The sequence below is a fragment of the Vidua macroura genome, chromosome 1 (assembly GCF_024509145.1).
Source record: "Vidua macroura isolate BioBank_ID:100142 chromosome 1, ASM2450914v1, whole genome shotgun sequence".
Classification (NCBI taxonomy): Eukaryota; Metazoa; Chordata; class Aves; order Passeriformes; family Viduidae; genus Vidua; species Vidua macroura.
The window spans coordinates 106,921,291-106,948,319 of NC_071571.1; the positions used below are offsets into that span (position 1 = coordinate 106,921,291).

The 27,029-nt window shown below is 39.0% G+C and overlaps 1 protein-coding gene across 3 annotated transcripts in view; it reads left to right on the forward strand.

The window, feature by feature from the left end:
- The first annotated feature begins 10,359 nt into the window (after window positions 1-10,359).
- MIB1 (MIB E3 ubiquitin protein ligase 1) overlaps window positions 10,360-27,029 on the forward strand; it is a 71,589-nt gene continuing 54,919 nt past the window's right edge. For 2 of the 3 annotated variants that reach the window (XM_053992436.1, XM_053992455.1), the window contains exons 1-4: window positions 10,361-10,790; window positions 20,045-20,216; window positions 22,902-23,031; window positions 24,852-24,956. In XM_053992436.1, coding sequence (XP_053848411.1) covers window positions 10,562-10,790; window positions 20,045-20,216; window positions 22,902-23,031; window positions 24,852-24,956 — 636 coding nt within the window. In that variant the 5' untranslated portion in view covers window positions 10,361-10,561. Of the gene's footprint in view, window positions 10,791-20,044; window positions 20,217-22,901; window positions 23,032-24,851; window positions 24,957-27,029 lie in introns of all 3 variants that reach the window. The other variant, XM_053992444.1, reaches the window with a different exon arrangement.

The following is a 27,029-nucleotide window of genomic DNA, read 5'->3' on the forward strand; positions in this document are numbered from 1 at the left end:
TCTTCCTATACAGTCTGCTGTTCAAAGTTGAAAAGAGTATGGGAATTGGTAAGTGGAGGCAGGGATGGTCTGGGGTTTGTTTTTTTTTTCCCCAGAGCTGTTACAGAAACAGGAAATCGAATGGGTGGAAACCTACTGTCATCAACGCTGCACTTCCTCTGCTGATGGAGAATAACCATACCCAGGTTTTGGTCCTGACACTTGCTGGGAGTGTATGCTGTACACCCCAGATAATAGGATTTATCATGAAGGGACACTCCAGTGGGAGAGCTGGAGTAGATAGCTCAGTTTGAGAACTGATAGCTCAGTTTGTAGGCTTCTTCTGCAGCGTGAACTTAGAAATCTTCAGAGACAATAATTTGGCTGAACTGATAACTAGATTTTAGGATGCAGAGGAACCTGCTACATCTGAAGGAGGAACTGGTTTTGCTTGCAGCAGACTGTTCTGTATCTGAGTCCTATCCTCATTAAGCTGAAGAATCCTTGAGTCACCCAAAATCTAGAGAAAAGAAAAATCCCAAATGTCAGAGAAAGAAGAGGACACAGCCTGTATCCTTGGGTCTAGAAGGCTTCTAAATGCATATCCACTCATTTGACTGAAAAGTGGAAGGTGTGGCTGTTGATGGTTAGAGAAGGCCTTTGAGTCATACAAATCCAGTAGTTTAATGACTTGATCAACAATCAAGAGAGATTGAATCCTGAAAAAACATCCAGACACAAAGGTTGATGAGGTTTATCTGGTCTTGGACTTCCACCTACCCTGTGTTAGTTACTCATGGGAATATCAACAAGGTCAGGCACATGTGACATGCTGCTGGCAAACGGAAACAAATTACATGTACTGGGAAGGGTTGAGGGGTTTGGGTTTTTTACTGTGTAAACATGTTCCTACACTGACAACAGCAGTAATGTTAATAACTTCCTTCTGCTTCAAGCAATCCCCATCAGAACCTTCAGTTCTGGTGTTGGGTTTTTTTAAGTCTTTAAAAGGTTGTCCTTTGGCCTACAACACATTTTGCAGAGCTGATAAAGAAAAGACTGTATTGTGCTCATACTACAACCACTTCCAAGTGATGGAGTCATTGCAAATTATGCATGTGTGAAAAAACGAGGTGGTCACTATGGTGTTTTGAAAACTTACTGCATTTTTTTTCAGAGGAGGAGAGTCCACATTCCCAGAGAGAGTTCCTGTTTGCAATATGCTCTCTTCTCTCCAAGTGCTTCATAAAACGATTGCCTCAACCCACTACTAATGGATTATAGATTAAGCAGAAACGAAAGGGCACAGGACTGTTCTTTCATATTGTCTCCCAATTTATCTTGCTTAAGCAATAGATAATAATTGACAGAAGCAATTGAAGAGTCACAGTTTGATTTGCTTTTATCATTAGAAGTCTGCACTATGTTTGTGTTATCTTTTGTTTAGGGAGGTGGTTCTATGATCATCTGAGGTTTGGGACAGAATCATTATGTTCTTACTGACATTCCAATGGGCAGTTGGCCCCACTGCAGTTCTCTGTAGGCCCACTCTTGGAATGGATTTCAGTGCAGTACCTCTGAGGAGGGGCAAAGTGACTTTTAACCTCAGAGCTCTAAATTCAAGGTTCTGTTTGATTATATTCTTTTAATGTTTGTTTAACTTCAGTATTCATCTAACAAAATAGGAAATATATTTGTGTCAGCATAAACTATCTTGGGATACTTAAAAAGTGCGAAGTCCATGCATAAAACATCTGAAAAGTTTTCCATTAAGGAAAAGGCATACAGTGTTGGAGATATTTATTATCAGCAAGGGAATGGGAGAAAAAAAGTGCATTTGAAAAATTCAATTCAGCATTTCTTAAGACTTCCTCATGCATATTATTTATTTGTCTTTCCTTAAAATATGAATGAAGTCAGTGAAAATGCTCTCTTTTGGAGGCTCTTCAAACTTCAGATGGAAAAAGCCAAGCTGTGTTTGTGTTTGTACTGTCGGTGCTCATGAAAAAATCAATAATTGTGGCATTAGGAAGGGCTGCTTCTGTTGTCCCTTTCTTAAACTTTGCTACTCTTACTATTCATATTCCCATGCATCCATATATTTTTCTTCCATGCTTCTTCTCTTCACTTCATCAAGGAGTATTTCTCAGCCCTTTATGGTGGTAAAATTGGAAGGAACAAAGGATTCAATAAGAACTTACTTGGGACATATTGGTGGATGAGAAACTCAACATGACCTGGCAATTGCTTGCAGCCCAGAAGGCCAACAGCATCCTGGACAGTGTCAAAAGGAATGTAGCCAGCAGGGAAGGGAGGTGATTCTCCCCCTCTAAGTTTTTCTTGTGAGAACCCACCTGGAGTGTTGCATCCAGCTCTGGAGTCTTCAGCACAGGAAAGATGTGGACCTGGTAGAGGGCCAAAAACATGATCAGAGGCGTGGAGGACCTTTGAAGACAGAGAGAACAGGAGTCATTCATCCTGCAGAAGAGAAGGCCCTGGGGACACCTAAAGCTGCATTTGGATACTTAATGGAGGGCTACAAGAGACCTGGAGAGGGACTTTTTATGAGGGCTTGTAGTGGTAGGACAAGGGGGAATGTGTCACTGTTGAGTAAGAAAAGACACAGACTCACCAGAAGGTTGGTTTGCACAGTATAGCCACCACTTTACTTCGAATTCTCTCTTTTTATACATTGTTCCAATACAGATAGACCAGATTGCTCAATTAATCAATACATTTCACCTGATTGCCTAATTAACAAAATGCCTTTCTTATAAACAATCTTTGAGAAAAACAGGAAAACGGAGAGTAGGAAAACAACACCTGCAGGTTGTTTATGATAATAAGCTACCATTGTTTATCTTCAACTCCCTAAAGTCTCACAAGCTGATTCTGGGAAAACTTATCTAGTTTTCTCACTCTCTGACCAGGTTGTCACATCCACAGGAATGGCTTTAAACTGGATGAGGGTAGATTCAGAGACTTCAGAGAAGTTGTGGATGTGCCATCTCTGGGGGTGTTCAGGGCCAGAATGGGTGAGGCTTTGAGCAACCTAGTCTAGTGGAAGGTGTCCCAGCCTATGGCAGGGGGGCTGGAACTAGATTATATTTACAGTCCCTTCCAACCCAGACCATTCTATGATTCTATGATAATTTAGCTTCTTCCCTTAACTATGGTTCTTTCAATTAAATGTCTTTCAATTCATCAGGTGTAGTATTGTTTTACTCTCTGTTTGGGTGACTGAAGATACCTTCAACAGCTGCTGCAACAGGAAGACTGCTCAATATTTGTCTCCCTCGGGATGACTCTTGCAGGATCTGATTTGCATGAAATCAGCTCCGTGCCTTTGACTACAGCTGGCAAACTGCTAAGTACAAAATCATGGCTAATAGAGGACTGTTGAAAGTGAGCAACTATATTGAGGACATCTGTCTTATTCATTTTTTTAATTCAAAATATTAACAGAAGCTGCTACAGAACTTAGAGAATTTTTGAAAGAGCACACTAGATGTTGAATCCATGTTAAATTTCTTCCTGTCTTCAAAGAAGATTTATTGCAGTAAAGCATTCTCAGTTTTATGTACCTGTTTTCATTCCTTCATAATCACTTCAAAAAGATAAAAGGATAAATAGTTGTATTTCACACAATAGACCAAAATATCTTAGAATGATTTATAATCATATAACACCTCCCTCCCCAATGAAATAACTTCCATATACATTTGGTAAACTCTTTTTCTATGTACATTAGCAGTATGGCCACTGCTGAATTCAGTGGAGTTAGAAATAAGCTCAATGAATCTTCTTCCTTTAGGCAATTTCTTAGATTTTCTTCAGCATGTTAAGAGTGAAAACTATTTATAAGAATTGTATACAAATTTAAATGAAATTTATCTTTTAAAAATTTACTTTATGCAAAGCATTTTCCCTTGTTTAGCAATGGATTTTTTAATTTTAAAAAAATTTCTAGCCATGTTTTAGATAAATACAGATTTCAACAAGTCTGTCACAGTGTACTGCAAATATTACTTCTTAGAATTTAGGATTACATAATGTTGTGACTGGAACAAGTTTCTTATGACAGAACATAGAAACTTTAGATTCTTCTTGAGTTGCTCAATACTTGTTACTATTTTGGAGGATTGTTAAAATTAAACAGAGATATTTTTTGGTACTGTCATCTTTTGGAAGTTGTCTTTCAGGCATTACTTAGTGCATATTGAATGCCTTTGTAGTACAAGACAAACCTGTACTTGACACAGGACACTGTATGCACACGATTGACCCCATTGATTGCAACAAAGATTATCATGCACATAAAGTAAGAACATTCTTAAAATATCTTGATGACTCGTGGAAACAGTTTATTTTCCTGTCAGTCCAAAAATATGACCTATCTGGATCTGATTACATCTTAGAATTTCAAGTAAGTACTTTCTTTACAATCTTTCTTTGCAATCAGGAAATTTAATACCAGGAAGAAATTAATCCCTCCTTGCAATGCATCACTTATTTTTAAAATAATCTATAAATTAAACAACAATATTTGGCTAAACGCTTGGAAATATCAGGTAAGTATATGTTTTTGAATCCTCTAAGGTGTGCTAAAATAGGAGAATTTGTATAGATGTGCAAACATCAGTACGTGGTATTGTAGTGTGTATGCCCTAGACTGCTACATATTTTTAAATTATTTTATTTTATCTTTGAACATTTAAAACTTCAGGATTAACTTCACAGGTTTCTTATTTTTTCTCCATTCAAAAGAGTTCAGCACAGTAAAACTTAAAATCTTAACCAAAAAAGAAGATTCCAGGATGCTCATTATTGTTGTCCTAAAACACTTTTTTCAACATGTTGAGGTTTTTAGCTACATACAAAAAACAAAACCAAAAAAACCTAAACCAAAACAAAACAAAAAAAAAAAAAAAAAAAAAAACCAACCAAAAAATCCCCAAACCAAAACCCATTATTTTTAGCAGATCTCCATAGGAGTGCTTCTGTTTCCCAGCAGGAAAATGAAATTATGGTTTTTATTCTGTTCTCTGCTAAGCTGTTTTTCTTGTCTGGAAAAGGAGATAAAAGTCCGTAGGAAAAAAAAATCCAGTGTGATAGACATTGTGGGTTAATATATCTGTTCTAATTAACAGTTTCATATGGGATGCCATTAGCATAGTGGAAACCAAACTCACCAAAGCAATTTGCTCTGGTGCATGACATCTTCCTCACTATCTGGCATTAAAAATATTTTAATCTGCAGAAACTAGGAAAAAAAGCAATGCCAATTATTCGTGACATTTCTGAAAATTGAGGAAGAAAATTGGGTTGTGCCAGGGTAATGAATCTGGCAAATAAAGCAGAGGAAATAAGAGTGCGACAAGACGACGGGTGAGTTTTAGCATTAATGAGAGATGGTTCATGGCCACGCGATGGCAGCAGAGGCTGCGGAATGAGGGTTGGTTTTGACACTAAACCACGGATAAACAGTATATGCCCTGCATTTCCTAACTAGTACTTCGTGCTACATTATGTACATTTTCACTTAAAGGAGTGGCTTGTTTATCAGACCAGAAGTTTCTGTGGAGTGGGTTGCATACTTTTCATTAAAAAAAAAAAAAAAAAGTTTGGGGCATTTTTTTTTCCCAGTAAGACAGTATTTTTTTATCTCATTTGCCAGTATTTCTGTCTGTCTTCCTCAGTTACTTGAGTTAGTTACACAGAGAAGAATAGGCCTATTTCAATAAAAGCAAGGCAGTTGCTTCCTTTCTCCTCATTTTTTTCCTAGTACTTTTGTCCACAGGAAAGAACTGTGGTATAAAATCCCTTTTGGGAAAAACTAGAAAATTAAAATCTAGAATGCTTTCAGTTTTCAGGAGGAAGACTAAAAAAATGTGCTTGTTCTAAAATAGAGTCTTGAACTAAGGAAGTAGAATTTTTTGACTCAGATCAGTATAAATTAATAACCTCTGTAATTTAAAAAGAAAACTGCAATCTACTCATTGTATCCAAACTAGATGTTCTCTCAACTCATAGGCAGCTATTTAAAGATATATATATATATATATATATATATATCTCATATGACAAGTTCTAAGAACTCAGGATTTGTGCAAGATAGTAAACAAAACCTCGCAACTCTACAAGTTAAAAATTATCTTTGCAAGAAGTTGAGATTTTTTTCTTCTGAAATGTGTAAAAGCAAGTCTTTCATATAGAATTCTTTCCTGCAAAAGGCACAGTCCCCTTCCTGTATTCCAGATAGCACAGTTCCCTTTCTGTGGTCTGTTTCCATTGTGTGTTCCAGATACTACACTGCAAGTTCAGCTTTAATCAAACAAGACAGTCCAGAAAAACCTCAATCAAAGCTTCTCTTCAATCCCAGCAAATGCTTATATTAAAATTTCCTGCTGGAGCATGACATTTTGCAGATCTGAAAGACAGCCAGGCAGAGTTTAGATAAGCAGCTTTTTGATGGCTTTGATGGGCAGGAGCATGGGCTGGATGTTCTCCAAAGTCCTATTTCCTGTGACTCTATGAGAGTTGTCTTGAGAGTTGCCCTACCCTTCAGAAGGGTGGCAGCTGCTCTTATAGAAAGTCACTCTTACAAAAGTGTTTGCTTTCCAACAAAACCAAGGACGCTACAGGGTATGCACAACACTGGATTCTGCACAAACCAGAGGTCTTATCATTGGCCTCTTACTGGATTGCTCCAATATGGCAGAAAGTGGTGAGGAAGACCATAATCACCAGCTGGGGGATTAACTCAGCAATATACATAATTTTGGGTAGCCAGAAGAGAACTCGTTCACTAGCTCATTTTGCACATCCAAACTCCTGCACTGGATGAATATGAATGAGTCTTTGCAATTCGAGAGAGTCTCCCTAAAGCACTGTGGATTCCTTTCCTCCAGCCTGTGATTCAACTGGTCTGCCACTACTACCTGAGGTGTTCAAAGCAAGCACTGTCTCACGGGGCCAGCAACACTGTAAATAAGCCTTTCACAGATGAGCCTTGCAACCCCATAGTACCATTCTTCTACTGGTTCTCGGTTTGAGGTGGGGGTTATAAGTATAATTTTTAGATTGTAGACCTGAAAAGCAAAGAAATAAATTGTTTGCCAACTCTGGTATTGAGGGTTTAGTTGGCATTTTACCCCACAATCTGAGGACTGATGGATTAAATTATCTGAAGTGTGAGCACATGATTCACAAGGGACAGTCCTGTTTAACCAATTTGGTTATGATACATTCACACATCTAGTGGCTGAAGTGAAGACAGTGAATGCAGTTTTTCTGGATTTTAGTAAGGCTTTTGATATTGTCACTCACATCATCCTTTTGGACAAGTTATCCAAACATGGGATGAGCTGGTTCACAATGCACTGGGTGAAGAACTGGCTGAAGGAAAGGGCTCACGCAGTTGTGGCAAATGGGGTCACATCTGGCTGGTTACTGGTCACCAGCGGTGCTCCTCAGGGCTCAGTCTCCTCTCTCCTCTCCTCTCCTCTCCTCTCCTCTCCTCTCCTCTCCTCTCCTCTCCTCTCCTCTCCTCTCCTCTCCTCTCCTCTCCTCTCCTCTCCTCTCCTCTCCTCTCCTCTCCTCTCCTCTCCTCTCCTCTCCTCTCCTCTCCTCTCCTCTCCTCTCCTCTCCTCTCCTCTCCTCTCCTCTCCTCTCCTCTCCTCTCCTCTCCTCTCCTCTCCTCTCCTCTCCTCTCCTCTCCTCTCCTCTCCTCTCCTCTCCTCTCCTCTCCTCTCCTCTCCTCTCCTCTCCTCTCCCCCTCAGCAATTTGAAAATGGAAGGTAAGAAACTTGCACCTCTTCTCTCTCTCTTCTTCTCTCTTCTCTTCCCTTCTCCTTTCTCTTTCTTACCCCTTCTCCCTTCTCTTCTTTCCTGTAAAATGGCTGTTCTGTGCAATTAGGGGCAAATGCAAGTTTAGGAGATATGAGAAGCTCTCAGCATACATCAGGAGAAGAAAACAGTCCTATTGAGGGACCAGCGACTTGTTAGAGACAACTGCAACTCCATGTGAATTTATTTTGTGTACAACCAGCCAGCCAAGGAGCTAACACCTTCTGCCTCACAAAAGGCCTTAAGCCAGCAAGGGTTTTTTTCAGCTGAAAAATGAATATGAGTTCTTTCCTTAAGGTGTTACTGTGGCTAGTTTCCCACCTTCTAAATAAAATGCTGACACATATCTGAAAATGCAGTGTCTGTCAATTTTCTTGTCACAATATGTTAATTGGATTCAACTTCCTATGGAATCTCTATCTTGTTTATACTTTTGCTTGTTTTATTTTTTATCTTCGTTCAGCTTCTTTTCAAAACTCAAAGTTCTCTTCTTCCTCATGCTATTACATTCTGATTCTTCTATCTACACCCTTCTGTGAGTCTCCAATAGTCTTCTGGTCCTTACTCAGAATTAGATTTTCTTGCTGATTATTGTATCACTAATGCTGTTGTATATTCCTGTGTCTGATACCAGAAGAATATCAACATAGGACCACTTAACTATCCAACGAAACTTGAAAATCTTTCCCTAAAGCTATATTCTTTTTCTGTGCCCTGATGTCACTTTTTAAATCTCCATCTGAAAACAGTATTTACTGCTTATTTTGAAGGCTAATTCAAATAAAATATTCAAGAGCTAAATATCTTTTTTTCTTTACTAGTTGATTAAACAGGAGCACAGAATATGGAATATAAATTATGATTCTAAGAGATAATACAATAAAATATTTTGGATATTTTACATCAAGAAACCTCCAGAATTTCTGGGAAATTCTGCCATGTACCAATGTAATAAGCTAGTACACGCTGTGGGTAGCTTTTGTACAAGGAGAAACATGTGCCATAAACCCCACACTGCCTGGCAACTGTGTGGTATCTGTTGTTGGGCTTTGAGGTTTCCACTGCAGGAGCAGAAATTGGACACTGCTTGGGATTTCCCATTGTCAGGACACAACATCATGTTTGAGGTAACATTCTTTAGCCTGAGCAAGGTTTTAGAAGGAATAAATTATGTGAAGAATGTGGTGGCCTGGTGGTTACTTGTTCATATTATTCTGCTGTGTTATACATTTTGTAAAAAAATCTGCTTGAAAGAAGTCAGGAGATGACCTCATAGACTCCTCCAGCTGTATTAATAACCACAAAGGTGGAAGAAAGCAGAGAAACATTAAAAATACACAGAACATAAGGTATGTCTTTTTTCAGCCATAACCCTGTTGACTAAGAAATGGTTTTCCTTTGTCTGGTTCAGACTTGCCTGTCCTTAGGACAGATGATTTTAAAAAGGTGACACACAAAAAAAGGAGAGACAAATGCAATGGAGTACCATTTTTTAAATGAAGAATCATATTCTATAAAAGATTAGCAAGGTTGTGTGGAGTTAAAGGAAATCCTTGAGTGTCACGAGAGTGCTAACGAAGAGGGTAGTTTATGAAGAATTGCATTGCAGGTATTGGCTCAAAATTTGAGCAAGTAGATCCTCTGTGAAGGATCCTCTGAGGTGGGAAGGGCAGGTGGAGGTACTGATTCCTCCCTTTGGCAGACTGGAGCACCTGAACAGCAGCTTAAAATGCTCCCGGGTACAAAAGTATGGCCCCACCAACCTCACCTCAGTAGTACACAAGCCTCACATGCACAGTTTGAAAAGAAAATGGGATGTGAGGACACGAAAGTGAATTGAAAATGAGAAAACACAGGTTTAGAATCATGGAATTGTAGATTCATAAAATGCCTCATCCTTGTAAGTGTTCAAGGTTGCGTTGGATGGGGATTTGAGCAACCTGGTCTATTGGAAGTTGTCCGTGCCCATGGCAGGGGGGTTGGAACCAGGTGATCATCAAGGACCCTTCCAACCCAAACCATTCAGTAAGTCTATGGTTTACCTAAGGTAGATCGCTCATGACTTAGTTGATAAAATTGAATTGATAATCCCTCTGCCACTGAAGCATAGACGGTAGGAGCACCTTGTGGATGGAGAAGGAGGCGGGCGGTTCGGCCACCACATCACCACCTCAGGGCCGGGCGGGGCGGCGCCACAGCCCTCGGCGGCAGGACGCCGCGATTCCAGAAGGAGTGGCCGGGCTGGGGACCTGGCGGAGCCTGAGGCAGCCCTGCCGGCAGGGACGAGCAGCCGCGCTTTGCTCCCCCGCTCCCGGCCCTTCCCCTCGGGCTCAGCGCCGGGGCCGGGCCGGGGCAGGGCGAGGGGCAGTGCCCGCCGCGGCTCCGCAGGGGGCGCTCGAGTGACGCGCCCGCCGCGGCGGCTGCGCATGCGCAGCGCGGCGGGGCGGGGGCGGCCCCGCCGGTCTCCCTGGAGCCGGCGCCGTCGCGGCCGCAGGTCCCGGATGTAGCGGCGGGAGCGGGGCCGGCGGTGGGAGCGGGCGGGGGGCGCCGCTGGGGCCGGGGAATGGGCGCGTAGGGAGCGAAGAAGGAAAGAAGGGAGCGAGCGAGCGAGCAAGTAGAAGAGCCGGACGGAGATTCCCGCCCGGCGCCCGTGGTAGCCGCCCCCATCGGGGTCCCCCTCCGTCGCCTGCGGGCTGCGCGCCCCCTCCATCCGCCCCAGGGCTCCGCCGCCGGGATGAGCAGCTCGCGGAACAACCGGGTGATGGTGGAAGGAGTCGGGGCCCGGGTGGTCCGCGGCCCGGACTGGAAGTGGGGGAAGCAGGATGGCGGCGAGGGCCATGTGGGCACCGTGCGCAGCTTCGAGAGCCCCGAGGAGGTGGTCGTGGTGTGGGACAACGGCACCGCCGCCAACTACCGCTGCTCCGGGGCCTACGACCTCCGCATCCTCGACAGCGCGCCCACCGGTGAGCGGGGAGGGAATGGAGGCACCTCCACCCCCACGGCGCAGGGTCTGGGGAGCAGCACTCCGGGCTGCGGGGGGGTCCCGTCCTGGGGAGAGGATTGCGCCCTTCCTTCCCCTTTTAGAGGTGCGCCTTTGCCTTGGATTTGGCCGGGGGGGGGAGTCAGGCACCCTCCCCCCTCCCCGCGCGTGGGTGTCTGTCTGTGCGCGTCCGTATGTCTGTGTGTGTGTACACGGAAACTTGGGAAAAATCTGCAGCGCGGGGCCGCGGGGACAGAAGTTGTCCCGGGACTGCTAAATTGGGGTAGACAAAGCAAAAGTGATCTGCCACAGACAGCAGACTCCTGTGGTGGAGGGAGGCAGTCGAGAGGGAGATACCTCAAGGTTTGGGTTTGCTTTCACGCCCCGATCCCCACTTCTTGAGTTTATGTTTCAGAGCAGTTTTGTAAAATACTGGCAATCGCCCTTGAATCAAGTATAGGGATAATTGCAGAAGAGATGTGTACTACCTTTTTTCTAAAGGTTACACTAGGTGGTTGAAATACTGTGGTTCCGTGCCTTTAATCTGCACGTTGCCTTTTATCTGTATTGCCAGAGCTGCTGTAAAATGGTGAAGGTACTGGGAGGAAAAGAAGTGCATGAGTTCATATTTTTAATTATTTAGCTGCTTGATATTTATGCTTTAAATCCTGTCATTTTGGACAATGGAATTTAATCTGCACTGACATTATGCGGCAGTGTTAGTGTTGCAAACACTGCAGGGAAATTGTTCATTATAGCACCTGTTTTTACAGCGAAAACTTCATACAGAAAAATACAAATATTGTTAAGTTTCATCAGAAATACTGTGAGGTGGCTTTAGGGCCGGTCAGGATTGCCTCAGTAATGAGGTGTTTGTACTGATTTGTTGAGGCACTAGAGCTGTATTCTTTTGTAATGTGTCTTTCATTTAGAACGTGATGGAGAGACCATCTTTGTGCCAGCTACGTGTAGTGTTACAGCAAGGAAAATTATAGCAGTAGTTGAAGCTAAAGACTTTTGAGGAGACAGAATCATGGAATTCATCCTAACTAATTACAAAAAACTTTGCTAAGGAAAGAACCCCAGATATTGCTAGGTTACCCTTTGAGATGGATTTAATTTTTCAGTGACTGGGTACCTTCCTCTCTGCTGGCATGATGATGATGGTTTTTTTTGAAAACCCTTTTGCAATGGACTTTAAAACAGAAAGAGGAGTCTTTCAGATTGTCAGTCCTTGTCTTGCAGATGTTTATGCTTAGACACTTACCTGTGTTTGATGTCCTGTAGAAACCAGTGGGACTGCTTCTGCTTAGAACTGAAGCATATGCATAAATGTTGCATATGAGCCTCGAATGCTCATTGTTCTAGCCCTGCCTGACATATTTGCAAGCAGATGGTGTCCTCTTAACTGTATCTGGAAGCCTAGACTTAATATTCAGTTTTAAATCTGTCATATTTTTATTTCTGTTTCTTGCTTTATTCCTCCTGATTCTCATTTCTGTTTATACTTTTGTATTAGAATTTTAACTTCTGTTTCAGATAAAACTGTGTATATTGTGTCACACACATTGCTGTTGCCAGGCTTAGCAAAATGGTATTTCTCTTCCTGAGGTTTCTGGCGAACATCATCCTCATCCTCATCCTCATGGAACTGTTGTGTGGAAATACCCAGGGTTGCTTTTTGCTGGAGGGAGTTACTTTTAAGGTCTTTATTCCCGGGAGATAGGAAGAGTAGAATTCTGTAAAGTAGTTGTAACAAAAAGGCAAAGTTAATAGAGTTAAGGTGCTGTCAGTTTGGACTGAAGTCCTCGGTTTACTGCTGATTCACTTTGTAGTCTTGTCTAAATCACTTCCCTTCTTCACCTTTTGGTAATGATTTGTTTTTTTCTCCATGGTGGTGACTGTCCATTGTTTAGAGTAAGTGACTCTGACTTTGGATGATACTTTGATACTTCTCCAGGGACATTAATGTAAGTGAGATTAGGTGACAGAAATTTCTTGTGGTAGTATTAATGATGATGTTGAGCAAGGAAATGTTATAAAGCATGGGGTGGCCTTTTGTTTGAGGATATTTAGTGGAGTGTGTGTCATGGCTCTTATAGTTTAAAATGAAAAAAAAATTCTCTGGTTCATGAATTTACTGTCACAATGTAAGTTAATAGGGAAAATAAATATAAAAGTAAAATATTAAAAATAAAAATTAGTTATTGCTGGGCGTTCTTTCTATTATGTATTCAAAACTAGTCTTGATTGTAAGTTCTTAGAAGTGGTGCTTGCAGCCAGAGTTGCTGCTTTGAGGCCTGTGCAGCCAGGAACAGTAGTGGTGCATCAGGAACTTAGAGTGTTAAATCAGACAGTAATGTTTGAAGGTCATTCTACTGAAAAAAAAAAAAAAAAAGAAAAGGCAAGTTGAGTTTGATTCATGTATGTGCATATATATGTGTATGCTGGAACTATGCTTCCTAGACTTAAAAGGTAAACTGTTCTTGTCTTTCAATGGTTGTAGGCTATTACCAGCATTGTGCCACTATGTTAACATCTTAGAAAACTTCAATAGCCTTAGTGCTAAGATACTAGGATGGTCTTCTTAAAATAAAAACTCATTTACCTGAAGAATATCTTATGAACTCTTTGCTCTAGATGTAGTCATCTGGGTCATGAGGGACTTGTGATATGTAGTTTGGGGTTGTTTTGGTTATGTCTGCCAGGCTTGTGTATTAGCTGCCTTTTGGTGTGGTCATATTTACATTGTCCCACATTGCTTTAAGTGAGACAGGGCACTTGAGAGGGATTGGTAAACCAAGGATTTGAAAAGAATCAAAATTTCACGTGGAAGTAAAACTTCAGGTAGGTCCTGTGTATCTGGCTCCTCAGTGGAGAAAGTGGTCAGATGTGATACATCAGTAGTGCAGTGTGGTTGTTCAATTACTTGCAGATAAATCCTGTTTTTTTCTGTGAAGTAGATTTTGCCAGGATCTATGAGTTTTGAGTGTCCCCCTTTTATGATAGTGCTCTGGAAAAGAAACAGGGGTAGTTTTCTGAGTTGCTGAAGAGAAGCAAGAAAGTTATAAATCCAAGCTTTTTCATTTAGAAAGAAAGGCAGCATTTTACCTGAGCTAAAGGCCAGACAAGTAGCAGGTTTGTAGAGAGCACATCTGGCTATGTTCACATAATAGCCATGAGCAATACAGAAACCTTTTCTGTTTATTCTCTTTCTGAAGATTTGCTTTCTATAGAGCAGAATTAATTTGTCATTCATGTCCTTTTTTATACAGTTGGTTCAAAGTAACAATATTACTTTCCTGCTGAAAGAATTTACCAAACTGTTTGAATAAGGGGAGGCGGCGGAGGGGCTGGAGTCAGGAAATGGAAATCTTGATACAGAATTATCCCCCAGCTGGAATGTGCATCAGTGCAGTGTGGAAAGCATAATGTGCTGTATTCTGGTAATACTGAAAATCTGGGTGTTATCTGTGGAAGATGAGTGGCTTTCTGCATTGTATTAATAGGTTTTTGTACCTGAAAAGGGGCATAATTGATCATGAAGTCGAACATGTTAAAAACATTTTAAAACACAGAGCACCTATGATTTATCCTGCATATTTGTTTATTTGTTCTTGCTTTTAGAACATCAAGTGTAATTTACGGCAAGTTATCTTAGTCAAGATTTTTTTAGTGGCTACTTGTAAATACCTACAGGAGCCCTCACAAATTAAAAAAAATAATAGCTTCCTGAGTAGTGGTACTTGGGAGGCCTGTTTTTTTTAAATAAACGTGTTCTTTGTTCTCCCCACCCTTCCCCCATGACTCCTACACGATAATCCTCTCCCTTCCGTGTATCTTGTGATTTCCTTACCAGATAGGACACATGCTTTAGCAAGTCTGGCATTTTGTATCTGTAATAGTAATTGGTCAGCTGGCTACTTCCAGATGGTGTATTTAGTAGATGAGTTATTTTTGTGGGAACACTTCTTAGAGTTTTCATGCAGTTTTTCAGAATCTAACTCATTATCTCTAAGAATTTTTTGTTTTCAATTTACCTAAAGTCTGGCCCTAATGTAAAAATGGTCTGGGGTGAAGGAATAGGAAGAACAAAACATTGTTACTGCTTTTTACATTGGGGTGTATATAAATCAATTTTTAAAGTTGTTTATGGTATCCCTTACCTGATGGTAGTATTGTCATTAGGGTATGAAGTTCATTACAGGTCTGTAGAGAGTAATGTCTCCATTGAAAACCAGATTTTGATTGTTCTAAGAAGTGAAATCACTACTGGTATCTTCTGTGTTTAACAGTGAGTGAATGTGGATACCCCTTGTACATCTGATTTTACTGTTAAAACCCTTTTATTGGACAGCTGTATATTGCCATCTAATTATCTATAGTACAAAAACCCTATTTGTAGCAAATTCAAGTAGCAATTCAAGCAACTCCACTTTTATTTCTGTTCACAGCTGTAAGAGTGAGCATGGGTTTCAAAAACTTTTGAAGGGCTGTAAAATTGATGTATAAATGAGTGGTGACAGAGGAATAGTGAGCTAGGTAATCCAGGGAGGATTTGGGAAGAGATGAGAAAAGTGGAGATAACCATGGCATTAAGGTAGAAAGTGAATATGAAATTCAGATAGAAATAATAATAAAATAATAAAAGCATTAATGACAAGTGGACATCAGGAATATTGGATTTTATGGTGCACTAAAGGTGAAGGGACATAAGGAAATGGCAGTTATTTAAAAGTAACTAGGCATGGTGAAAGTACACTTCTCATTAGCTGGTTTGTTTTGGTTTTTAAAGTGTATATGACACAAAACTGGTTTCATTTTGAAATAGGCTGGTTCTGGGAAATTTTGAAGAATATTTAGAAGTTTAATTTTTTCATTATCTCAGTTTAGAGAGCTAAAGTGCACTTCTGGTGCACAGCTGGTCAGCTATAGGCTGTTGTCTGAATTTTAAAGATTTTATGGCACTTTAATTTATTCCAGTAGTTTAATGAAGGCTTTCTTTCCTAATATAAACTTTGTAATGTTTGTGTTTCTCAAGCTTTCTTAAACAGCCTTCCTTTTGAAGAGAGGAAGAGTTTGTGACAGATTTTGCTTCTGGGTCAGGATTTTAGTTTGGCTCCAGAGCCTACACTTGATGCAGTCTCCTGGTTGTTCTTACATACTGTGCTTTGATTTACATCATGGGCGTTTTGGGAGTGCATAAACTGCTTTGCTTTTTTGTAAAGGTAAATTGAAATAAATTATCTCAATGCTGATGAGCCTTCAGTCCGTTGGGGTAGAACCAAGCTAGTCTGAAACTCTGGATTTAATGTCTCCTTCCTTCCCTCTGAGTATCTGTAGTGCCACTGTCAGGTCCTCCATGCTGAGTTTTGGTGTGTGGATGGTTAACCAGCAGATGGAGACCTCAGTGATGCAGGTTGTCCTCGTGTCACTCATGGAGGGCCACAGTGGAGCAAGGATCCTCACTGCAGCACATGGGGGAGCCCATGCTCAAAGAGTGTTTTCCTCAAGGAATAAAGCTTGTGGAGAGGACACAAGATGGGCAGGGGAAAAGTGAGGAGCTGTTTTGGACTGACCCTCTGTTCCCCATCTGCACCAAAAGGGTTGTCAAGCACTGGAACAGGTTGCCCAGAGGAGCGGTTGAATAATCATCCCTACAAGTATTTAGAAGATGTGTAGGCATGGTGCTTAGGGACATGGTGTAGTGGTCATCTTGGTGGTGCTAAGTTAATGGCTGGACCCGATGGTCTTCAGGGCCTTTTCCAGCCAAAAAGAGTATGTAATTTTAATCTACCCTGGGAAGAAGCAGGGAGATAGAGGTGTTTGGAATGAAGGAATGCAGTTGTCTCTGCGAAGACATTGAAGTATAGGGAGAAGGTGTTTTAGTTTTTGTTTTCCTCACCATTCTCTCTCTTTTTTTTTAATTAGCTATAAATTTTCCCAAGTCAAATCTCTTTTGCCTGTGATGGTGATTGGTAAATAATTTCACTTTTAGCATGACCTAAGCTGTTTCATTTTCTTTTCACTCTTTGTCCTGTTGAGGAGGGAGAGTGAGAGACTGGTTGGGTGGACACCTAACAGCCAGGCAAGGTCAACCTACCTACAACCTACACAACCCTTGTGTACCTATAGTATCTAGTTGAATTTAAATTCTTTCAATCTTCTTTAACATGTATTATTGATCTAAATAATTTTGTTTGTATTATGACCATGAATAAGAGTTGGGTATCACACTATGTGATCAGTAGTAGCATCTTGTTTTACCCTTTTTTTTTAGCAGATGAAATTCAAGGTCTCTTAGTCCACTGTCACCAGAAGCATACAAATCTGCTTCTTCCTCCAGAACTCTGGTGCAGCGGTTAGACATTGTGTAACAGGATTACTTGCCTGCTTCTGCCCTGCAATTCTTTGTTTCTCATGGCAGTAGTGTTGTGCAGCACCTCAAAGAATAGGATTGGGAAACCAGTTCAGCTGAATATTTTTTCTCTTGGCTGTTTTCCAGCCTGGTATGTTTCTTGATGCAGTTTGCATCCCAGGTCTGCAAAAACCTTTTGCAGGCATAATGAAAAGAATGGAGCAGCATGGTCAGGTGAGGCATGCGCTGAAGTGGGTGTTGCTGCTGGAATCATGTGTTGGGGAATGGATGAAGAAAGGCCATATCTATCAGGGCAGTGTTTAGGGATCTGTGAGATGCAGAAACGTCACTTTAGATCAGACACTTCAAATACAGACATGCGCTGTTCTTTTTTTAAGTCCCAGACACTGTGGTCAGTAAAATGACTTGAGTCAAATATCTTTGTACAATTTTTTCTTGATCTTTCCTAAAGAAATTTTGCTGAGTTTTGCATAGCTGCTTTTGCCTCACTGTCAAGAAGTGTTTAGTTTTTATTTAAGTTTACAGTGAGATGACTTATTCTGTATCACATGATTCCTGATTATACCTCTCTTTTGCCGTTTTTCCTGTTGTTTGGTCAAGTGGAAGAATCCTACAGCACCCAATTCTTCCGTCCCTTCACATCCAGAATAAATGTATTTCTTGGCCAAATGCCTTCCCAAAAGTTCAGCAGGCATTAAAAAAGAATATAATCAAATGATGTGTAACTTCTGTTTCTATATGAAATACCAATTTAGCAATCAGTTAGAAATAAAACCAAATACTACCTCTCAACTCCAAGCACTATAACTAGTTAGACTTTTTAAGCAAGGTGACAAAAATACTAACAAGATTTCTCAGTGCTTTTAATGCATCCACTCTTGAAGACTTTGGCTTTGAAACAAAAAAGATAGTAAAATGCTTCAATACAATCCTTAGAGCAAGAGGAACTGGTCATACTGAGATTCAAGTGAAGGGCTGCAAATGTGTTGCAAAGAATCTTAAGGCTGTCTGGTACAGGAAGAGGATGAGGGATCTGGTGGTGCTTAGTCTGGAGAAGAGAAGGCTGAGGGAGATCTTAAGAGTGTTTATAAATACCTGATGAATGCTGCAAAGAGGATGGAGCCAGGCTCTTTTCAGTGGTGTCAGGTGACAGGGCAACAGAGAATGGGCACAAACTGAAATACAGGAATTTCCACTGAAACAAAAGAAACATTTTTTTTCTAGGGATGGTTGATATGCTGTGTTGTGGAGTCTGTTCTTGGTGGTGATCAAAACCTTGACTGGATATGGTCCTGGGCAGCCAGCTCTAGTTTACTTAGCTTTGAGCAGTGGTTGTTGGAAGAGACAATTTCCAAACATTACTTCCAACATCAGCTGTTATGTGTTTCTGTGAAATGATCAAAAAAGAAGGCATTTCCTTCAGTTTTGCCTTTCCAACTGTTGATTTTTCTTTGCTACAGATGGCTCAGCTGTTGGGTGTAAGTGACTAATAGTTTCATAGTGAATTTGGCAGTCATTTCTGAAAGCAGCCCTGCTGGAAGGAGCAAAATCCGTTCTTTTTCCTCAATTTGAAATTGATCTGGGATTTTTTTAAGGAGAAGTGACTGGGAAAATTCTATGTTACTCTAGCTTCTTAGTGCTCATTTCTGTCTAGTGCTGCAGACTGAATGCTAGTGCTTCTCTCTTCTATTGCTCAATTTTTTCCGAAGAGCAGAATTTGATTTTTCTTTAATAAACTTGTGACTGTTCACTGTATTTAGAATGGGTGGATGGAAACTCTGTGACTGATCATTTTCACTCTGCTGTTGCTTGGCAGAGTTGTAAGGCTAAAGTCTTGGGATCAGTTTTTGTGGAAGGCTTGGCAGAGCTCACGCTGGTGAGTTACATCTGGTCTGTCTCTGGCACATTCTTTTTAGAAGCAAAACCAGAATAACAGTAAAATGCTTCAAAAATGGTAACAGATTTTCATGAAGCTAATGGCATCTATCCAAGAGAGCTTAATTTTTTTCCTGTATAAAAAAGAATAGAGATAAGCACTTAAATTTTCCAGTGTACAAAATGTGTAAGTCAAACCAGTAATTTTTAGGCTGCCACACACAGTTGAGTGCAGTATCCTTTGTGATATAAGATGTGTTAATAGCTGTACGCTTCTGACCCAGAAGCAAAATCTGTCACAAACTCTTCCTCTCTTCAAAAGGAAGGCTGTTTAAAAAAGCTTGAGAAACACAAACATTACAAAGTTTATATTAGGAAAGAAAGCCTTCATTAAACTACTGGAATAAATTAAAGTGCCATAAAATCTTTAAAATTCAGACAACAGCCTATAGCTGACCAGCTGTGCACCAGAAGTGCACTTTAGCTCTCTAAACTGAGATAATGAAAAAATTAAACTTCTAAATATTCTTCAAAATTTCCTAGAACCAGCCTATTTCAAAATGAAACCAGTTTTGTGTCATATACACTTTAAAAACCAAAACAAACCAGGTAATGAGAAGCGTACAGATTGCCCTGTGTATTTTGATAAACTCATTTCTGACCCTTTAACTTGTAGTTAAAAGATTTCTCATTTTCCTTCTCTCCTTTGTAAAGATGGAAGGAAGCAGGCATAACCTTCTCAGCTTTTTTAACTGAGAGAAGATAAAATATTTCAGGAACAGACTGCCAACTGGAGATACAATGGAAAGTCCACTATCTTTTCCCCTCAGTGATACAGGCTGATAGGGTATAAGCAGCAGCCTTTCTTTATTGTTAACTTTCTAGTGTATGCTTTCAAAGGATAATGGTGTGCAACAGCAGTCTGTGTAGTGATGCAGCAAAGATTTTAAGCTTTTTTTTTTTTTTTTGTTTTCCTTCCACAGGTATCAAACATGATGGGACTATGTGTGATACTTGTCGACAGCAGCCTATCATTGGCATCCGATGGAAATGTGCTGAATGCACAAATTATGACTTGTGCACAGTTTGCTATCATGGGGACAAGCATCACTTGAGGCATCGTTTTTACAGAATTACCACACCAGGAAGTGAAAGGTAAAACCTAACCTTTTCCTCGTGAAATCAAGTAGAAACAGGTATTTGTGGTTAACTTTGAAATTGAACATTTGGTTACTGAAATTTGGATTAGGTAAGCGAAGTGCCTTGAGGTTAGATTCTGTTTCTGGGAGATGGCTAGCTAGGATAAAAGTCTTTGGATCTTGGAAAACATGGAAATTTTACGAAGAATGGAGTACAGAAAAATGTTAGGATATAATTATTCAGTTTTGCTTAATCTCCTTGAGGCTTTCCTAGTTTTTGTGCTCTCATATAGCAGCTTTAAAACAGAGGCAATTACCTTTATACTATGTGTAATCACAGAAAGATTTGTCAATGAATTCTGAATGTGAAGGTTTAATTAGGTTCAGTAATGGTGTGGACAGACTGAGGGGAAAATATCCTCCTTGAAGGTTATGGAAAACAGAATGATCTGGGAATAAAACCTTGGACTTGGACTGCTTAAACTGCTCACTACAGGAAACAGAGAAAAAATGCTATGAAGGGTTGTTCTACTCTTGCCTTGGTTTTCATGTTCTTAACCATCTATTACCATCTCTCAGTGGAGAACTCTGAACAAAATTGCATTTAGTGTGTTCTTGTATAGGTGTTCTTGACTTTAAATAACTTGTCTCAGTCCAAAGCTCCTCTCTGTCATGATTTATCTACCAGTTAAGTGAGAACAGTGATATTTGCCTGCTGCTAAATACTTGGAGAGCTATGGAAAAACAGTGTGTAAAGGCTACACACTGTGGTGTCACCTCTGTGATGTTTCCTGAATGATCTTTCATTAAATCATAATTTTTTTGTTTTTTATATGGTGCTCATTTGAATGTGACGTGTAAGACAAAATTTATATCTTCTTCTTGGAGAAGTTAGGTTTACAAGTGTGCTGTGAACTAGTGGTGTGCTTTAATCAGTTATTTTACAGTTAAGGAAAGTAGTTGGAGCACACAGCCAGAGGTCTCAGATTATGTCTTATGGAGTCTGTGTTTACATTCTCAGCTGTTTGCTTAAAAGTTTGAACTGTGGCTCAGATGCCCAAGTTGGTGGCTTAATCAAAGTGTAAGAACTTTTTGTTGGTTTTTTTTGTTGGTTTGTTTTTTGTTTTTTGTTTTTTTTTGAGTCTCACACCAGTAGCTTTAGGTACCAAATGGGTATCATAAACTTATTCTCAATTGCAATGTTGAATGCAGAACAAGACCTAGAAGTTGGACTTAGAGATCCTGGCTTATTGTAGTTAAAGAAGAATAGGTGACAAAATACGTATGTTTTCTATTTATTTTTTTTTTTGAAGTCTTGTTGCTTTTGAGAATGCTTGCCAGACTTTTTTTTTCTTTCATAAGCTGAGGTTTCCTTTGTAGTTTTAAGAGGTTGGCTATGGTAAATACAGCACAAGTTTTAGTTTTGAAGATAGATTGTACACCGTAAAATATTGCTGGAAATTTTTTGCATCTTGTCATTTTCCTCCTTTCTTTCTTTACTCTCACTGAGCTCTTATCTAGAAGGCAGCTTCTTCTGCCAAGGAGCTGTTTCTATTGGATCAAGCTTAGCTGAGAAAAAATTATGGAAGTTAACTGTTTTAGGGAGGAGAAAAGGGCAAAACGGTGCTGTTGAATTTGAGGGATGTCTCACAGGAAAAATGGCAAGAGACATGAAAGAACGTTTTGATGAAGGGAAGCATAAGCTCGTACCATTTTATTTTTGGGTCTGGGATAGTGTATGGGTGGTATAATGAAGCAATGTAGTAGGTTTTTGTCTCAGTTTTGTAGGTATTGAGAACTTCTTAAGAAGCTTCTCTAAACAAGATTATGTTTTTGATAACTTCTATATTTCTTAGGAAAAAAAAGGCAAATATTTTCATGTGCTCTTTGCATTGATTGTAACAGTTGAACTTTTTCCTTGTGTGCCATCTGCTGGATGTTAAAAGTTAGCAGGACGCTGAGAAATTTCCTGAAGTGGTCAGGAAACGTTCTGAATGTCAGCTGAAAAATTCTTTTGTCAGGCAACACGTTCCTGGTAGGAAGTAAGAAGCTTTGTTGTGTGCAAATTGGTGGCTTTTGAGATGATTATTTCTATTATTTCTAGTTAAATAATCATGTACTGTTCTGTTTAGGCTTATCTACTTCAGTCCTGTTGAAGTCAGAATGAAAAGATTTGCTTTAAAAGAACCGCATAATATGACTGAAAAAATGGATGCTACTATATTGACTTAAATTTGCTAAGAGATGCTATTAAAAATGTGTAGAAAAACTGAGGGAGGAGGGAAAAGAGTTGCTCTTAATAGCATAATTCTGAATAAAAGTGGCAGGGCAGTTGTAGGACAAGTATTGGCTTAGAGTGCATCTAAGACAAGCAGAAATGTGTTTATATGGCTCTGCTTGTCCTTTAATGATTTTAATAATATAAGTAGAGATCAATATGCAAGCATTTACAAGATGAATGCTGGTAGTAGGAAGTCTGGAGAAAATTTGTTAGAATTTGAGAAAAATAATTATAAACATTCATTAAATCAGATTTTGGAAGTTTGTGGGGTTTTGTGTACTGCTTGTGTGATTCATGCACTGAAATCTGCAGTTGTGGGTTATTTTTGTTTTAAGATGCTCTCCCTCCCATCCCCAAAGACTTGTTTTGGACTTCCTTTATTATGTTGACCTTTGTGGGTTCTTCTTTTAATAACTTCAGGGTATTGTTGGAGTCTCGACGTAAATCAAAGAAAATTACAGCAAGAGGAATCTTTGCAGGTGCCAGGGTGGTGCGAGGAGTTGACTGGCAATGGGAAGATCAAGATGGTGGCAATGGGCGTAGAGGAAAGGTAAATATAAAACTGGTTTAAATAAGAAGCTGCACCTCTTTTTGCTCATGTAATGGCCTCAGTGGCCTTTTTAATTGTAGAGCAAAAATACAATCATGAAAGCTCCTATTTTAATTGGCTGGGTACTTTCTAATCTTATTTAGTAATACTTACGCATTTAGAAAGAGGAAGGGGTGTACACCACAGCCAGTTCTTTTACATTTTAATTTGCTTTTTTTACAATATCAGCATAGAATTTTTAAAAATTATTCATTTTTTGTCATGGCTGTCTGTTTAAGATTGATTTGTAGCAACATTAAGATCTTGAGCATATTTCAGCATTACTAGAAAGCTGGTATAAAAACAGAGCTGTCAAGAGTACCCCTTTCTAGTCATCACTGCATTCTGTAATCTTACTGCTTGTTGGCCTGCACATTTGTGTATCTCTTGCTCTTGGTTTTCAATGCTGGAACCCTAGGGTTTTATTTTTCACATAATGATTATAGGGACTTCTCCAGTTTAAAATTAAAAAGCTTTGCAAGTTTTGGGTGTGGCTATTATGTTACTGGCTTAGGACAGACTCAGAGTGCTTTTGATGCAGTGCTAGAGTAAAAATATTAGTATGGAAAGATAAGTTACTAATCAGAACGTTTGTTTATTTTACTTTTACAACTTCCATTTACTTTGAGAACTAATGAAGATTTGTTATAAGTATAGTGTAAAATATAAGTGTAAGTATAGTGTAAAATTACAAGTATAGTGTAAAATACACTATGACTTTCTTCACCAAATTTGAGAATTGGATGCCCTTATGTCTTGGTGACCTGGTGGGGTTTTTTTCAATTTATTTTTAATATACTTAAACAGCATTTAAAGGAGAGTAAAAAGTTCCTAACTATGATATTTAGCCTATTTTATATTCTTGTTTAGCTTATTTTATATCCTAGACATTTATGGAAGCCTTAGGACTTTTGGGGATTTTATTTTGAATTTTACTGAAAAGAAATAGTAATTTTAAATCTCTTAAAGCAAGGGATATTTAAATGCAGATTTTTTCATGTAGATTATTTACCTCTTCCCCTGTCAAGATACACTGAAATCTCTGAAACTTTGCAAAATAAGAGTCTTTTCCTGCACAGTCTGCTTTGTGTACTAAATTTGTATTAGAGAGATTGTTTACCTATACATCTGAAAATACATAGAAATGCATATAAATGTTCTTAAATGTGGACAGGTAGGTTGTAGATAGCAGAAACATTGTTTAAATAAATATAAATAACAGTGAAAGCAAATTCTGGAAGCAGTTTTTTTTTTTTCCCTTTTTTTAAATAATGGAAGTGTTTTCAGAATTTGGCGCATGGCCTTCTGATTTCAGAAATGTTAGGGAAAGACATTTCTCACTCTCCTTTTGTATTGTTGTTAAACATAATGGAAATAAAACTCTGTCTCTTAACATAGTGCACAGCCACCAGGCTAATGCAAGTTAAATCAGCCATATTGAAGCAATTAGAATAGTTTGCATCCTGTTTCTCTTAGTTAAATGCTGCTTCTGGTAAGAACTTGTAAGAGCAGTTCAGATTTTGTTCTCTGCTTGTGTAGTTAGATAACCTCCAAATATACAAAAGAAAAATAGGCCTACAAAGTATATATTCAGAATGCTGTCTTAACACACCTAGGGAACACTTGCTTCAAGCAGAAAACAGCTTCAGAAAAAATTTATCAGGTTTAGTAAAACTACAATATCATTAATGATTTTGAAGAGATGAGTAAATTTTTAAGTTCAAATTGTGCTTCTGAGTCTTTGCTCTAGAAACCATTTTCTTATTCTCACAACTGAATAGGTAACTGAAATCCAAGATTGGAGTGCGTCGAGTCCACATAGCGCAGCATATGTTCTTTGGGACAATGGTGCTAAAAACCTTTACAGAGTTGGCTTTGAGGGCATGGTAAGTATAAAAGAATACAAAGGGTAAAACGCATGATGGGGGAAGGGCAGTAAGAATAACTTGTGCTTTATGGTCCTGCTTTTGTAATATGCTTTGTCAGTTTGCATGCTGGTAGTCAGGTCATTGTGAATCCAGCTGTAAGGGTCATGCATATGTATTAGTAAGAAAGTCTGATCTGGGAATTTATTAAATGTGGATAACTACGAGTTAAGAGCTGCTTTCTGCCACGGTAAATATTTGCATCACGCACATTTATCTTTCTGTGCTACTGTTGTGTTTAGATTAAAATTCAGAAAAGAACGGCAAGCGTAGTTACAAACTTTTAAAAAACCCTGTTCTTCAACTCCTGAACTCTTCAGTTGACTTCAAATTTTGGTGTGATTACTGCAAGATTTGTAGTTTTTAAATTACTGTCAGTGCTTGGAATGCTATTGAGAGCAATTTTATTTTTGCAAATGGAAAGGTGTTGAATTAAATCACGACCTTAATTTGCTTTAGCGCTAAATTTTTCTGTTTCCTTTTGAAGTTTCTCCAGCAACTTCTTCAGCTTTAGAGAGAAAATGGGTCAGACTCTAGCCTAAGTGCCTTCTGTTGCTGGGTTTTCTTATCCTAATGTGGGTCAAGGAAAGGTTACTTTGATTATCAGCTGCTTAAAACATCTTAATTAGCATTTTCTCTGCATGATTTTTGTTTGATTCTGCAGGGGAAAACCATGTTAATTTAACATTAAAGTGTCATCTTGTCAGATAGTAATAAAATGTTAAACAATGACCAGTTACTTTTTTGAATGTAAACTATTTGACCTTATAGCCTTACTTAATTACAGTTTATTTTTATATTTAAAATGAAAGTAAATACCACTTTTGCGAGAAATACGTATTTTAGTGTTACATTTAAAAAGAGTAAACGAATTTAGTTCAGGTCAGCTTTTCTGATGCATTAAGATCCTAGGGGTAAAATATGAGTCAGTATTAAATTATGTGCTTCATGGTGTCCCCCAGTTCTAAAGAAAATTCTTTATATACTGGCAAAAATGAATGTATGTTGTATTTTGTAGTATAACATTAAATCAATGTTTGGAGTCTTCTCTCTTGTGATACATGGAAAAAGTAATGGTTACAAAAGCTAGATAGAATGAGATACAGATCATCTGAGGTTTTTTTTTTTTTTTTTTTTTTGTGGTTGTTATGACTTCAGTTGCTATGTTAAAATTTTTGGACTGCATAGTAAAAGTGCTGTGGAATCATTGAAGATTCCTTCTCGTCGAAAAAAGTACATTTGAGATGCGATAAGTTATATTATGCTTTGAAATAGTTATTCCCTTAATAAAGAAAAATATTATTTTTAAATCAACTACATTGTGTTTCCAAACTTCAGCCACCTTTGAAAGTAATAAATATTTTTAGAAAACTCCATTAAGTACTTCAGCTGTAAATTTGAAGGGGTGATGGTGACCCTTCACATAAGTTTTTGGTCAATTAAAAAAAAAAAGCCTGTTAAACTGTGTGTGAGACGATGTATATAGATGTTTTTAGGATAATAGAGAAAAAATATGTACATGTGGATGTTCAGAAAGGATAATTGGAGGCTGTGTAAGTAGTACTTACATGATTGTAATCCATTCCTACACTAATTTTATCTTCGGTGTTTTCAAAATATGCAATTTTCACTTCAGACAGAATGGATTCTTGGATATCTATGCGTCATTTGAATGAAGTTAATTTTATAACTGATTAATAATTTTTTAAGTGTACAATTCATTATTGTTGTTTACTACTATTTACATGCTGTTATGTAAAGCTGAGGCTGTCAGAAAGTTCACGTAAAGTTGGGGTAAACTTGTTTTGGTACTTGGAAATTGGTTTAAAAGGTCCAGAGAATGTGGAATCAACAATACTCAAGAGTGTGTAGCCCTGTAAATACAGCTGGGAAGAGACCCTGACTTGCAAATGGGTAACACTTGACTCATGCTAATGGAGCTGATTAAAGAAACACAGCTCATTATTGTAAGTCAGTGTTCTTGTTTGATAGCTGATAGGCTGCATCTGGTCCTCAAAATCAATCTATCTGGCC